Source organism: Melospiza georgiana, chromosome 6 (genome assembly GCF_028018845.1).
Source record: "Melospiza georgiana isolate bMelGeo1 chromosome 6, bMelGeo1.pri, whole genome shotgun sequence".
Taxonomy (NCBI): domain Eukaryota; kingdom Metazoa; phylum Chordata; class Aves; order Passeriformes; family Passerellidae; genus Melospiza; species Melospiza georgiana.
Window position 1 is genome coordinate 54,459,766 of NC_080435.1, and position 16,933 is coordinate 54,476,698.

The 16,933-nt window shown below is 35.9% G+C and overlaps 1 protein-coding gene across 3 annotated transcripts in view; it reads right to left on the minus strand.

The window, feature by feature from the left end:
• PPP1R13B (protein phosphatase 1 regulatory subunit 13B) overlaps positions 1-16,933 on the minus strand; it is a 69,809-nt gene that overhangs the window by 22,879 nt on the left and 29,997 nt on the right. For all 3 annotated transcript variants that reach the window (XM_058025695.1, XM_058025693.1, XM_058025694.1), the window contains exons 3-4: positions 14,404-14,523; positions 12,852-12,919 (exon numbers count right to left, since the gene is read on the minus strand). In XM_058025695.1, the coding sequence (XP_057881678.1) occupies positions 12,852-12,919; positions 14,404-14,523 (188 nt within the window). The remainder of the gene's footprint in view (positions 1-12,851; positions 12,920-14,403; positions 14,524-16,933) is intronic.

The following is a 16,933-nucleotide window of genomic DNA, read 5'->3' on the forward strand; positions in this document are numbered from 1 at the left end:
CTGTTTAATATCACAAACACCTCAGTCTACATACTTCTGGGCTATTATGAATTGCTTACTCATTGGCAACTCACAATGGTAAATGAAAAATTGCCCCTGAACTTAAAATACTTCTTTGACAAGCAAGATGTACTGTAGTCAAGGGATGGAAGCAATAAGGGCAGATTCCAGTGGTTTTTAGCCTTTACTCCCAACAGAAAACTTTCTTTTAAGAGGAATCTAATTATGTCAATATTAAAATAAAAACCCCATGAGACCAACCCTTTGAATAAATTATTTTTTAAAAGATGATTAATTGGGATGTGGTCTGATTTTATACAACTTTTTTGCTTCCACATTTAACCCATGAAGAGAATTATTTCTTGTAATTTTCTAAATTTGCACTAGTAAGAACAGTTACTTTGAAAATAATAATAAAACATACACTAAATCCATACCTGAGACTGTTATGATTTCAAAAGAGCTTTAAAGGAAAAACCAAATATTCAAAAGCTTTACAGGCCACTATAAGGACTGGTGGTCTCATGCTTTGGTTCAGCCACACCCAGCCAGTAAAGCATAATGTAACCAACTAATTGAAAAAGAAAAGCAGAGTAATACAAGAACTTACTAATCATTTCCTGCACACTATCTCTTCGGATCTTTTTCTAGGTTTGCAAGAACCACCATGTCATTAACGTCCCTTATCTATTTATTCCTTCTTTCTAGTTCACACCCATCTCCCACACAATCTTCTGAAGTTCCCTTCCCAAAACCCTGCATGGGGAACCACAGGTTCAAGTAACTCAAGCTTCCTGAAACTGGCCAAGCTCCACCTTCTCCTGTGCATATTCTTGTACACTCAATCATGTTCTATGAACTCTCACAGATTTTCTAGTCTTCTTCCTATCATTCTCCCCATCACCTGTATCCTTTCTCCCTCATTTAGTACTTCTCTTCTTGTACTTTGTTCCACCACTCTGTTCCTCTCTTGTCACAGCCAGAAATTAATCTGAGGTTAAACCACCAACTGCCAAGGTCAATGCCACTTAAAATGTGAACAACCAGCACACAGAGTTTAAAAAGTCTGTGCCTTAGCTTCTACTGTGGAGCCCAGAAGAGCTGGTTCTGGTTTGCCCATCAAAATGGTGACACAAAGTTTTTGCTTGTGTTGCACTACTTTCAACCATCTTTATTAAACCAATATTGTCATTCTGTCAGTATTCAGCCAGTTTATTAAAAAGTCAATACAGAGCAGCTACTGAAAATAAAGCAGCACATACCTCACCTGCAGCCCAGCTCCACTGTTTATTCTTTACATAGGTTGACACTCTAAAACTGTTATACCAATAAGGAAGATTTTGGCCAAATGACCTTTATAGCAAAACCAAAAAAAAAACCAAAACCCAAACCAAACCAAAAAAACCACAACAAAACCAAACCAAAAGGACTTCTCTGAATTCCTCCATACCTTCCTTCCTGTGATAGTAAAGGTAACCATATCCTCAAGGAGAAAAAAATGTGAAAGATACACTTTTTACCCAAATGGGGTAAACACTAGCATATCAAAGACTGAGGGGGTGGGGACACACACCCATCACCAAACCAAAACCACAGTACTATTAGAGGCAGAAACTGCAAGAGAGAGAAAAATTCCAAGAAGCAACAACTTTGAGCTTGTGAAAGAATTTATATCCCCCATATGGACTTCATTGAGGAGACATACAATTCTGCTATGGCAAAAAAAAAAACATTTTCACCATCCTAAAAGGAGAGCACAGCACAGGTGAGGAAGATGCTGCAAATTGTTCCTGAGAAGGTTTAAAATGGCTACATGGAAAGGCACAGTAAATATTTAGGTCTGCACACAGTGAAAGACTCAGCTTTCCATAATCCACAGCAGTTTTAAGTTGCTCTGACTTCCTAGAGCATAGGAGGGAATACAAAATTTATCTCCAGACTAGGGATTTACCCTTGCAGAGCTATCAAATGCCAGAAATCTACAGAGCTACGTGACAATCAGAACTGGCAGATCTGGAACTAGGTATACGAGCATGTGGGCAAAGAGAGAGTGAAGTGTATTATATAAATGAGCATTTTCCAAGAAGAAAGCAGAATGACAACTATGAAATGAAAACGGGTAGGTTGGAGGGATCTCCAGCCACTGAATTCCAGACAGGGATCGGTGCTCTGGCAATTCACAGCCTCTCCAAACCAGGGTGCTGTCACCCCTGTGGGCCATCCCTGCATTTCCTCCCCTGTGTGGCATTTACAGCAAAGGAATACCAGCTCTGGCTGAAGAACTCCAAACTGCCAGAGCAGAAGAGAAAGGAACAGCTTGCTTTGCCTGCTGAATCTACCAAAAGACTCCCAAATTCTCCAATGCTAACTGGGACATGAGCAGCAGAAACCCAGACAGGTTCCATCTTTGCCTTAAGCTGCATTCAAAATAACAAAGGGGAGGATGTTCTAAAAAGCCCAGTTGGCAACAAAGCCTTAATGGTTGCTGGTGACAATATCCAACACACACCTTGGGTACCTGTCCTTGGCACAATAGTAGTGATGAGGAAAACAGATGGAAGATATCTGAGTTTATTAAGTCACTCCTGCATCAAATAGGTCATAGATGAAAAGTATGTGGCCTCCTTTTGCTCTCTGAGGTCTATAGGAGGAGATGGAGCATCTACTGAAGATTAGTGATTCAGACCTCTGTAAATTTCTGAAATATATTGACCCTGTATATCATCAAATTAAATGTGGTCATGTGACCAAATTTTCCATAAACCTGATCTTAGTGACACACACAACAAACAATCTGAAAATCCTTTGTCTAAACTCATGTGTAATGCTATAAAAAGACAAAAGAAAGTATCCGTTTTTATTTAAACTAAAATAGAGTTTTGCTGATCTTGACATGGATGACATTATTTCCAGTTTAGTGGCTTTATCCACAGCTCAGCCTTGCATTTTTTTTAATTGGGTCAGAAACATGCCGATAGCAGAAATCCATTTTAAAGAATCCAATGACAATAGCACGTGCCTTTTTTTAGCTTAATGGAAATGAACGAGCTAATTAAACCCAGTAAAGATACCCAGAATATTGGGAATTAAAGAAAATCTAACTAGTGGGTAATATCTCATGATAATAAAACAATCCTGCAATTAACATCACAAACAGAGTTGGGTAATTTTACCCCAAAATCCTATTATAAAATATTATTGCATTATGCAAATAAAGACACTAAGACAGCTTCTTACAATAAAGTTGCTTCAACTGCATCAGAGTTTGCTGAAAAATGTCACATTATCTATAGTTGATAAAAATCTTAACCTCTCTCAGTCTACACTGTCTTGTTAGTAATTCCTCCAATTTGCTCATGCTTGTGAGTCACTCCATAAGAAAATGTTTAAAGTCTACTCAGTATAAGCTACAGACTCCAGATTTCCTGTTTTCCCATATTACTTTCTTAGTGAAGCTGCTATTTTAAGCAGAACAGCTATGAAAAGACAGAATTTAACAAAAATGAAAACAATGTTAGAATAGATTTTCCAAATTAGAAATGGATTTAAGCATATATTGAACATCTGCTACATCTGAAATAGACTGCTTATAAATTACTTCTAGGAAAGTAGCATCTGAAACTTGTTTATTTAAAGCACTACTTTCTTCCTTGTCCTTGCAGCCACTTTTAAACAGCCACAGAAATCTTAAGTATGTTTATATTAATTTTAGTCTTGGCTAAAATACCCAGTAGCTGGTTTTTAATTAAACATCAACCTCATACTCCTAAAAAAAAGCATCTTAAAAGACATTATGCATTCTTGTTGAAATATGAGTTGTGAACAAAATCTCAGACCTTTTTACAACACGGATCCTTTTACTCATAGTGATTTTGAGTCATAGACAAGTTACAATATACATTGAAAATACACTGTCTAGATCCTTTAGAAATGCTCTTGGAACTATATATTTTTATGGGTCTTTTCTAAGAGCAACAGCTTATTCTGTTAGGATTGCTAAGGATAATTAAGATGCAGTTACCATTAGTCTGAATAATGTGTTTAGCACCAATTCTGTGTTTATTCTGCCCTTAATTGTTTCAATAAAAAGTTTTTCTATGATGTAATACTGTTCATATAAGAATAGTAGAATGAAACATTTCTAAAACACAGAAGCACAGCAAGCATGTATCCTGTAACTGAAAGATGTGTTGTGACCTTAGCGTACAATTTGTACTTCCCATAAAAGCAAACTGTTAAAGGCAAAAGTTGACCATGACATTTTGAAGTAATGAGCTTCTGATAAAGTCTTAAAACATAAGAAAGATAGTAAATGCATGTAAGAAAATCTGATAAATAATTTCAATTCAGAGATAAAGTGTTACAAAACCCAAGCTGGTCTGCATTCTGGTCATGTGACAACTAAACCCAAAATCATTTAAATTGAAGTGCAAAAGCTGCACAGCACTTAAATAACATGCCCTCCAAAGTGCAAAACAAACAAATTTTGAAAAGTAATTTATTACCTGTTCACTATTTTCCCATCTAATTGCAAGAGAGCACATCTTTATTTCGCAGCACTGCCCGTCAGCTGTAAACATTTCCGACGCTTCAACACGCTTCAGCTCCATCCTTCTGCTCTTTTCTGCCTGCACTACTGGTTTAACAGTTTGTTGTGAGCAAGCCAAAACAACAACCCTGCACATCTTACCAGCTCCTGCATGGCTGTTTGGCTCAGTGCAATCAATAGTAGGTAGGATGCCTTTTAATTTGACTCCATGTGGGACGCAGGTTTCCCCAAACTCTTTATCGATATGAAAAGCTGTCTCTGTGCATTCATCAGCAATCAGCTAACGGAAAAGGCTAGTGGATTTTGCCAGCAGTAAAAGACCTAATCACGGCAAGATCAAGCCAGCTGTCAACTATAATCAGCTTGATTCATTGCACTTTTCATATTCAATGGAAAATGTTGAGCAATATACAGTTCTTTCAGTTATCAGGTTAAACTGAAAGTGTAGGACCATAGACAATTTAGCTTGAAAAACACATGGATTATTTGTTCCTTTGTATTTCTGTAGTATTCACAATGCTGGGCCAAAACTGAATACCAAAGAAATCACAAAAATAATTGTTTTTTGTATGCAATTTTATAATTTAAAGTGATAGTAAATCATACCACCTGAAACTTAACAAAGAGTTTCTTTATTAACAGAGACTGACTAAGATTAAAGGCAAACAGAGTCACAAGAGATACCACAATTTTATGCAAATAACCTTTCCAGTGTTTGCAATTTGCTTTTTCCCTACATAATTCAGATTTTTCTTAAATCTTGCATGCAACAAGATATGAGCCAGCAATAAAGCTAAAGCATGTGTGCAATAGCATAAATCAAGAATCTGCAAGCCAGAGAAGAGTGGAACAAGCCAAAACCTAGACCTAAGGATTTTTAAATATTAAACATTACCGAAAATACTAAACTCCATTAACAATTTCTTATGTATCTACAAATCAGGATACTGTAGAAGATAAAATCCCAAAACATTAAAAGCTGTAATTTACCTTGTCAAACGCACGATGCCATGCAAGTTTACCCTCTCTTCCTTCTTTCAAGAAAGTAATTCAAGCATGATTCACTGCACTTATACAAGAGATCCAGTCAAATGGGTCTCCATAAGAACAGTGAAGAACTCTATGTCCAAGCACAAAACAGTGACTATTCCAGCTGAATAAAGAGCAGGCTTATTTTTAGCAAGCAAGTAAAGGTATGAGCTGTAGAGTACGATCATCCACTAGGAATACGAGAAGAAGAACAAGTTTAACTCCCTGGCTCCTAAATTAGCCAGAGGGACTTTCATTTTTCTCGGCTTTGATCCGAGGAAGACTGCAGGGGGAACAAACTTAGCAGCCATTAGATCTGGAGGCAGCTGCAGAAACAACAGAGAAATAGGAAGGTTCACTCGCCTGGGAAAAACATGCAGGTGGGAAATAGGTATGCCTGGTGTCCAGAGGCAAGATGGACAGGAAACTAAATGAGCAAGTCTGTGAACATGGAAAGGTGTGTCAGAGAAAGGAGGCCACAGCTGCACTGCATGAGAAACACCACAGAGACCATGGAAGAGATGAGAGAAAACACTGATCTGCAAATGACACAGCTACATAAAAGACAGAACTCTAAATTTGGACTGAAAATGAATAGCTGGCCTTGCATGGACCAGTAAAGTATCCTGCTCTGAACTGAAAGCTGTTCAGAGTCAGAGCAGCAGTCTAAACTCTCAAACTTTAGCATTTAAGCTCTCAGAGCCACACAGTGAATTTCATAAGCAGTCTCCTATAACAATCTACAGAAATAAAGGAAAAGACAAGTCCCAACTTCCCTAAAATAACTTGATACTAAAATATTTGGTTTAACTAAAAATGATACTAATGTGACCGCAAAAGGATACAGCTGTGACAAAGGGCATTGAAGTGTACCGTGCAGGTGTAAGGGCTGCACAGCAATGCTTCAGAAAAATATCAAGTCTTTAAGTAACATTTACCTAAAGTAAACATTTACTGCATTTATATTTGAGTTTATGTGTGTAATGTTATGCATCAGCTGAAACACTCATTCTAATTTGTTCTAACTTTATGTAAGAGCCAAGCAACTCAGGATCTCTGTGTGCAGTGACAACTGGAAGCAATTCTTCACATGCTTCATTTATTTAGAAATCCAGGGAAAAGAGTGAATTGTATTGCTCCATGTCCACAACACAAACACAGGAAAACAAATACCATAGTTAGAGTTTAAACAAACAGACAGACTTCTCCTCCTGCCCCTGCCATGGATATCTGCAGCTAAGTATAAAAAGTATATAAAACTGCAAAGCCATGAGTGAAGAATAGCAAAGATAGATTTGCAAAAACAAGAACTAGAGATAGAGATTCAGTAAGTGGTACAGTTTAGGTATTCTCTCCTCTGTAAAATGGGAACACATCTCTTGGCTGCTCTGAACTAGAAAACCACACATTCAGTTCCTGTAACTTGTTGAGCAGAACTCTTTGATTCCCAGAGAAGCAGCAGAACTACAAAATCCATTCACTGCAAATAAGTGTGTGCAAATGTCTGTATGATACAAGACTGGATACTGTGACTCTCATATCCACAGCCCTCTAGACAGATATCTGGTATCTGGAGTGACAGAGATTAAAAATTACATAACTACATGGAGAAGACATGGAGGAAAACAGTCCTTTCACAGGTTCCAAGTGGGTTCCAAGAATGCTCCCTGGTCCCAACTAGTCAAATAACCCTTAGACTCATCAAACCAAACTAAGTCAGATGTTAAAAGTGAGTATTAGTCATAAACTAATCCTAACATAATTAAAATTGTAATAGGAAAATAATCACAGAGTAAATGGAATGAAACCTATGAAATTATTCTCACAAAATCTAAACATATAGTAATTTTGTCCATTATGGACTACAATATATTTGAGATTGCACAGGACAATTTAAAACACTGTTTTTATGACATTCCAGATCCAAGAAAGATGTGATTCTGCCCAAAAGGTTTAAAAAAGGTCTCAGAGGGAGGTATGAGGTCAAGAGCATTTGAATTCCTACAGCTTCACAGAAATACTTTCTAGAAGATCACATAATTATTAGTCTTTTAGAGATGTTCCCCTACATAACTATCCTTTACTGAGGTGTGAAAAGACTCAGATTTCTAGTCTGGCAAGAATTCAAAAGCTATTTGTATGCATTAAAATTAGCTTTAGACTTTAATTTTTTTTTTCTGCTTCCTAATTTAATTTTTTCCCTTAAATCCTTTAGTTGGATTAGTTTTTCTATTTTTTTGAAGAGCAACATACTGCCAGCTGTCTGGAAAATGCTTCAGACAGACTTAAAGAACTCTATCAGTCTGTGGAGAATCCAAACTCTATTAACTCTGAGCTAGGACCTGAACTAGGAATTTGATGGTGCAAAAGGTTGCTGCAGGGGCAGCAAGGCTTCCCTCTAACAGATAAACAAATTTCAGAATCTATACCTTATAAAAGGGAACATCTCTGGCAGCAGGAGTAGCAGACAAGTTTTTGTCTCTAACAAAAGCAACAGAGAAATTTGCAGCAGAAAACTGGGAAAACTTGAATCTGACTTAATTACCCTTTTATTAGAAGGTCAAAAGGTTCCAGGAAGCTTACATTAATATTTCTTCAGGGAAAAATACTTTCCTGCACACTGTTAGAATTGTTCCTGCCTAAATTGTTTAAAATCATATTTTAATTGAATTATTTGCTTTGACTTTGCTATGAGACACCTAAACCTAAATTTCAACAGTGACATAGTTTTCTGTTCATTTTAAACAAATTTGATTAAAACCTGCCTTATGTGAATGGCAGCCCCTTCCAAGCACACTGTTAAATGTTATAAACAGAGTGCTTAATACTTACAAGCTTATATTAAATTGAATTTGCAGCTCAGCTTTGAAGAACAACTTCTATCCAGACTAAGCTCTTTATCCTTCAATAGTTCAAATGAGAAACTTCAAGCAAATACATATAATGTATTTCTCATCTGAGTTTATTACTTCTGTTAAAAATGTGACTTGTTTGCCTTTTTCCTCACAATTAGATTTGTTATATCTTGAGAAAGAATACTTGTAAATGGCCCCCCATAACACAATGTACATTAGATATTAATGCCTTTTTATCTGGTCACACTCATATGGATGAAATGGTTAAAACGAATGAACAATTTATAATTCTATTCAGGGATTTTGGCCCCATTTGTAAATCTATCTAATCTCTAAGCACAGAATGGGACAAGTCACACCACAGGCACTCAAAAGCAGTGTAGCTTTCCTGTGGTCATGATGGAGTGGAATACAGAGACTCCATCAGTAACCATACACTCTTTGAAATTAAATCAGTGCTACAAAAAACTGCCTTGTGTATACACATATGTAGAAGTTCTAACACATCTGTTAATGGAATTTCCTTAAGAATTCCCTCCGTATAAGATTCTCCTGATACTAAAACAGCTGGACTACCTGTTGTAATTTTTGCTAAGAGCTTGATTTGAGACACTTAAACAGAAATAGTGAGCATGAATTCTGTTATCTAATCAGCACAAAACTTTTAACACTCAACTTCATCTACTGGTCACAGCTTCAATACTAAGAAAATTTGCAGGAGTGTGTCTCTGGTTTGGGATGATGGTCAAGTTTTCTTCCTCTACACAAATTTCCTTTATACTAATAAAATTAATAAATTTTAATAATGAGATAAAATGAGGTTCCACCTTGTATTTCTTGGCAAAGTCTCCAGTCAACATCCATTAAGAAAAAGGCTTATTGATATCATTCTCTCTAAATCAGGGAAGCAATTTTAGAAACAGCAAAAATAAGTTAAAAAATTGAGCACCAGAGACCACAAACTGAGATTTTATGCTCCTTAAGTAAATTATTATGTATAAAATAGTCTATACTTAAAATATACTGTTTTTTATATATAAGCAACTACAGCAAATGAGTATTTCTTCATATACAGACTGTTTTCATTATACTAATCTACTTTTAATCAGTCCAACACATTTGACTTCTGTCATGTTCCTGTACCACATCCCTTTTTTCCCCCCCGAACTACATCTGTTTTCCTGTTTTCTCATCTCCAAGAAATTTCCGGGTTATCTGATTACCTTTTCACCTGGACAACTGTTATTATCCAGTGGGTGCTCCTTCTGGGAGAGCAGCATCTGATGCACATCTCCTGCCGAGGGCAGCTCAGCCGGGATGGGGCTCCCCAGACTCTCCTGTCTGCCACTGACCCCCAGTGGTTTCACCTATATTTGCTCTGCCTCACTGTTCACACACTGCTGCTGCTGTGGAATGGTGCTTGGATCATGCCAGCACATCTGAAAGCAAACAAGACCCATCATTTGGATGACCACTGTTTCATGGACACCAATCACAGAATCAAAGAATGATTTAGGTAGAAAGGAGCCTCTGGAAGTCATCTGGTTCAATAAGCCCTGACTGGAGCAATTCAGACTGCTCAGGACTTTATTCAGCTAGATCAAAATTCCACAGACTCTGAAGAGTCTGTTCCAATACCTGTTACTCTCAATGATAAAACATATTTTTCCCCTTATTTATTTAGAATTCCCCTTGTTACAACTTGTGTTCAGCCTCAATTGGCTCAGTTACACAAGCTAAAGAATGGAAGCAGAGGAAGAGGCAGCTGTTCTCAGAGAAGAGAATCCCTCCTGAGACACTGTCCAATCTCCCTGGCAAAAGGAAATGTTTAGTTATGTAAGTCTGATCTTCACTCATCTGTACCTTTGTGTACTGGCAGAAAGATCAGGTCCCTACTACAGCATAATTCCACTTCTAAGAAAGAAAGTTTTAAACAAAAAGCAAACCCCAAAAGGTCACCTCTGAAATAAGAGCGCTTGTCAGTTCACAAAACCTCATGGAGTTTTTCTTTTAGACTTTGTTATGCAGAATACAAAGCTCCCAGATGAATACTTACAGGTAAGTATTCTTTTTACAAAAAATATTTCACTGCTGGAAGAGACAGCCTATTCTATTTTTAACTTGAAAATAAACTAAGCATTTAAGCTTTTGAAATTTAAGCATTTACATAATGTGATTTTAAGATAACCATTATTTAAGTAATTGCTGATCAAGCACATATAGTTTCAAAGAACAACAACAAAAAAATCTTACTGCATATGACAAAATGCCAATTAATAGAATCATCTAAATTTAACTGGATAGATTGCCCAAAATTTTTTCCAAGACTATTGGTTCAATCAATTAAACTAACATTCATCTTCAAGTTTTCTATGCATATCACATTTACAGCTCTACCCAATATTAAGCAAGAAATCAACTATTTCCTTAAAGCAGGTACACATAATAAAAATATACCTGAATGCAGAGTATTTGGTAAAATCTGAGCTGCCTTCAATGTTCCATTGGTTTGTGTTGATTTTAGGGCCAGTCTAACATTCAGCATTGCCAGCAACAATGAATAAGCCTAATGCATTACGTAAGTGTAAGCTGATTAAATCCTTGATCCTGAAGCCACCTCTTTTTCCCCCTCCCCCTCTGATTTAAAACTTAGCATAATTGAAAATCTTAGTTTTAAACACTTCCAAATCCTAATTTGCACCATTTTTAGATTAAAACCCACTACAATTTTACATTACTATAACGCCCTCAGGTTTCAGTCTTTCTTCTATTTTCATAAACCTGGTATTTAATACACTTTATTTCCTAAACCTGGTAAAAGTCCTTTAAAAGTGATCAGTTCCCCAACAAATTTTAATTTTATGGCCAACTTTTGGGATCTAAAAAAAAAAAAAGAAAAATAGCTGTCCTGAATGGAATGAAGATAAAAATGTTATTCAAGTTATCAAGTCTGAGCTTTACCCCTAAAACTCACAGCAAATTAAATTCAATACAAAGCCATGCTATCATAAAGCTTAGCCCTGGCAAGAAGTGATACTGTAAGGCATTCTGCACATGCCAGTCCTAATTTCCAAATATATTACATCTCAAATGTAGTATCTGAGCTACAACCCACATAGAAGGGTGGATCAGGGGAGGTCATGAAAGAGTTATATTCCCCCAGCACTTTAGAGCACCATGATCTCACTACATTGTCAATATGACAATGGCAGCAGGATAAACGGATCCATGCAGCACAGGGCATCAGCCAGTGCTCTCTACAGAAAAGGAAAGCAATACATGATTAACTGTTGTGAATAGGGAAAAAATTCCTTCCCCTAGGTCCACATGCCATACACAAAACAAGCTGCAAAAAGTTGCAAACTGACTGAACAACTCTGTTGCTACATGGGAGAGTGTGTGAATTTTAAATGTTAATTATCAGGCAATATACAAACATAAAACTGTTCAATCTGCACAATTTTTTTTAAGATTCTCAGCTTGAAAAAACTTGTTTGCTTTTAAGCTTTAAGTATTATTTTACTCTAAGAACCATGCACACATTTGTAATAAGTGACAGAGCTTTATTGAGATAATATAACTATGAATTAGTGAGTTCAAACATATTTATTGAAATTTTAAAATGTTTAAAAATGGCTAACTATAGCTGGAGTGTCTTGGTAAAGGCAGCACAATGGTCCTGAACAAACAAGAATAGACCATGCTTTGCAGAATCTTCATTACTACTGAAGATAAGATAAGAGAGAAGAAAGCAATAAGAGTTTCAGCTCAGGAGTAGAAGGCTTTTAAGCCACGTTAATTTTGAAAGAGATAAACTATATTTTATGTATAAAAGAGAAAATGTTCAAGCCAGGAATCATAGGTTGCCTATGGTATGTAATTTGTATTTTTAATTAGAAACCTAATAATATATTAGTTAAGAAATCTCCATGTGTAGAAATCAATCAAGTGCATAAAGCCAGTATAAAATGATGGCTCTGAGGTGTGTGCAAGCTCTTCTACCAGCATCTGAAAAATCCCAATTCACAGACACATCCTCATGTTTCAACATGTAACAATATGTCATGAATCAGTACCAGTGAGATAATTCAAAGAAAAGATATGTGGACAGGCAATATAAGTGTGAAAGTATAATGTAGCTTGTTTTTAGTTCACACAAAATGAATACAACAGATTAGAACATGAATTAATAAGACTCCAGAGCTTCTCACATCATGTAATTTCTTTCTAGACAGAAAATTCAGAGTAGCTGATGAAAAACACATCATCCCATTCATTTTCTAACAAAATAAAAAAAAAAAGCCAAGATCAATATATTTTTCCCAGTTCCCATCATAACACACTTTGAAAAGTAATAATTTCTAAAACACAAAGTGTTTGAGTGGTGTTGATCCAAACCTTTAAGATGTATTACATACCCCATTCTCTGTTCTTTTCTCCACAGGTATATTTATACCATTTCTTTGATTTTGGGCTTGACGTCCACCTAAAAGTAAAGCATCCCTCTTAGTGCAAAGTTCAGTTTTCAACACAAATGTATTTTACTCTTGAGACTGTTCTCATATATTCTTAGAATTCTGTTCAAGAATTTGTATCAAACTTTTACCTGTGAATTTTTATTCTGTTAGTTCCAGCTCTTTCTTAGTAAAGTTACTTTTTGTAAGGAGTGAATCAGCAGAAATAAAGCCTTTCCTTCACAGAACTCCTCAGTTAAAAGTACAGACATGCAGCTCTATTTTCCTCACTTCTCTTCAGGCAAAATATCATGAAGAGCAATGTACTCAAGTTTTGTATTTTGTGTCCATAAGAAGCAGTAGCTTCAACTGAACACACTATAAATTAAGACAGTAGAGGAAGTTTTTCTAATGTCTAACTTATAAACAACTTTAATCTAGAAATCTATCCATAGCTCAATGATGGATTAAAAAGCCTTGCAAGCATGGTTCAGGAGCAACATTTTCCTTGCACATTGAAATTCTTTGGATTTAAGTGTATCTTAAATTTCTTAACATACTTTATATTTGTATTGCCCAAAGGATAACAGACTATTTTACAAAGTACTTAATTAATACAAAATTCCCTCTCACATTTTTGGGTCTGCTACTTCTGCATTCAAAACAAGCAGGAACCACTTAAAAATAAGAGAAGCAGCCTCAGCTGAAAGCAATAAGGACTCAAAGACTTGAAATCCTGTTGTTAAAAGTAGTCAGATTAGTTGAATGAGTCAGGATATTCTGGGCATGCAAACACACCTCACTGAGACACCTTTCCTGTCCTTCAGACAGTCTGACAGCCATTAAGTCTACAGTCTCAAAACTCTTCTCATAGATTAAGTACAGTCTACACCATTAAGTTCAGAAAGCTAAAACGCTTCTATTTTTTTCTTCCAGTCTTTTAGGAAACTCCACTTGATAGGGCACTGCTTCATATAAACACTTCTCCTATAGAACCAAGCAGACCAGCAATTTTAAGATGCAAATTTTCCCAACTATTAAATATACCTACATGAAGCACTGAAAGAAAGCAAAGGCATTGAAACCTCTGCCAGTGATGTCTGTAAAATAGATCTGAGTTTTTAAAGGAGGCAAAGGACTTTACCAAGTCTTTCTCTGTGCAACTGAAAGAAGAAAAAAGAATCATTCTACCCTCTCAAAATGTAGGGACTTTCAATAAGAAAAAAACGACATCAAGTCTGTAATATCCACCAACTTTTTTGGATCCAAATTAAGCAGAATACAAACAGATCTTGCTATTACTCAACAGACTGGTAAAAATTATTCTAAAGAGGAGAATTGGTGCACAAGAACAAGAATAAAGGTGCCCCTGAGGAAGGTTTAAAATGGCTTTGGTACAAGGAAGTTGTATTACATATAACCACTGAGGTTCACTGAATGAACTGAAAACCAAACTCACTTCAGAAATCTTTTAAAATCTGTTTCAGTCACAACACTACAGGATAAATGCACTTACTCTGTTCATTGCTTTCAGCTGGTGACTCTTCATGACGAAGAAAAAATTTCACCTCCTCCCTGCGTGGCCCCCACTTCTGCAGGTGGTCATACATCATGTGGTCAAAGGGTATGGGGCGCTCTGCAAGGACAAAACCAAAAAATCATCATCATCACAACTCCTTAAAACCAAGCAGGGTTACACAGAACTGTTACTAATAGTTAGAATGTCCTTTTTGGTAGCAGTTCAACCTATCTGATGTATTTTGTCTCACATGAAGTCTAAGAAACAGGCACCAAGTGGATGTATGGTATTAAAAGCTGGCCTGTTACTGTAGCACAGCTCACTGCTCCACAGGACTACAGAACCAGCTTGCAAATCCATAGCAGTGTTTAGGAACCCTAATTTGGGAGATAGCAACTTTGCTCCCCATCAACACCAAATGGGCCATTTGTTCTATTATTAAAATGATTAATTCAATTTGCACCTCTGGGTTTCCACACAGACAAAAAGCCTTATCATTATATTGACATTTAATCTCCTAAGTACTTGAGCAGGTACTCCCACTCTAACACACTTTGCCAGACACTAACTTCCAGTATATGTGGAATTACTGGTGACTCTTTGAACAAATAAAGACTAAGTTCTATGCAACAGTCAGTCTCTTTGCTTCTCCCCAAGAAAACATTTGCATACAGTAATTATTTCTTCTAAATTAATCCTACATGTTGTTAGTAAGAGACTGCACACTATATATTTAGTATTTCAAAATGAAAATACATTTAAGAAGACAAGTTTTTCACTGCTTCCATAATTACACTTGCATTTATTACCAGATGTTTTTATTAAGATAATAAAATCCCCATTTTAAGATCTAGTACTAGCTAAGGTACCAAAATATACCTTCTAACTAGAATAAAATTTTATTGTTTTATATACTATACTTTGTTGTTAAAAGCAAAATACTTTTGGCCTCCAAAACCCAAAGCACACTATCTCCCACTGGGAAAAGTGCCTCTCTTATCCATTTCATACTTCACTCATTTGACATGAAAAGACAAAATTATTCAAAAATATAAGAACAATCTTGGGAAAGGCTTGGGAAAACCAATTCACAAATATACCTTTATGTAATGAAATGTACCTAAATTTATATACATTATGAACTACATAGATGTACATGTCTCGATACTCTTAGGATACTTAATTGTTAAAAACCAATACAATTTAATCAATAGTTTTACAATGCATTTAATACAAAAACTTTTGTCAAAATATGTCATGTCAAGTAGGTATGTGATTAACACAATTTAGCCACAGTTAGATCTAGCTGCTTTCAGTGGGGAAAGGTCATTCAAACCACAAGCTAATCATATTCATCAGGTGACTGGTTATTTATCATTAAAAAAAAACAAACTTGCCCTCCCGCCCCCAAACCAAACCAACAACTACATTTAAAAAATGGCTGATTTGCTTCACTTCTTCCTGTGCCTCACTCAAGTGGTGTAGTAGAAACATTGTCAATAATGTTTAAGCACACAAGAATAAGGCCAGTAGCTTATTACTGCTCAGTTCTTGAAAAGGAATTTTAAAAGCATGATTTTCAGGTTTTTCAACTCCTAAAGTAAAGTAAGGTTTCAAGTGCTTTGAAGCATATCCACTAAAATTGCAGCATGAATCTTCTAAAGATCACTGAATGTAAAAATATTTAAGTGGTTTAGTTCAGAGACTTTAGAACACAAGATATGAATCTTTAGGAATTTCTCCCAAACAGAAAAATTGCTAGACAACCCCAGGTGTAACAGGGCTGGACTAATTATGGAATGGTGAGGAGTAGCTGCAGCTTCACTCCTGGTTGAGCTGGTCTCAATAAAAGCAAGGCCTGATCCCAGGAGCCAAAGTAAGAGGTGCCATTTACATAATGCACCTTCAATAATTAAGACTAATATATTTCAAACAGTGACAATGGAAAGAAATGGCAAAGATGTTTTCTACTAGTTTAGCAGTTCTTCCACAAAACCAGTTTGGGATGTTATCCTCAAGTAGACAGAAAACAGGTTAAAGTAGCAAGAGCATCATCAACATCACTGAAACAATGAAAACAAAGATGGAGCAGCACTAATCATTCTGTGCAACCTGGCTACACTAAACAAATCCAGGAAATGAAGAGGAAGAATTCATTTTCATTTAATGTCCATTAACACTTGACACAAAACATGATAAGAACTGAAATCCCCAACTGTAGGAAATCTTTCCTACAGTTTCAATCCTTTAAATCCATAAGAAGTGTGAGAAGAAAGCATGATTTTATATTTGTAGTATAATAGTACAAGAGATATTTTCTGAAAATCCCTGTTCTTTAAGAACCAAAATCAAATCAAAACAAGGAGAAACACTACAGTTAAATTTTCCCTGGTTGTTATAGCTTCAGAAATATTTGTCAGTAACTGGTTTCTCAAAACTATTTCAAACTTTATTATAATTAAAAAAAAAAATAAAAGAGAGCATTCTGAGAGTGTGAAGAAAACATTAATTAGGAAAATGTATGTAG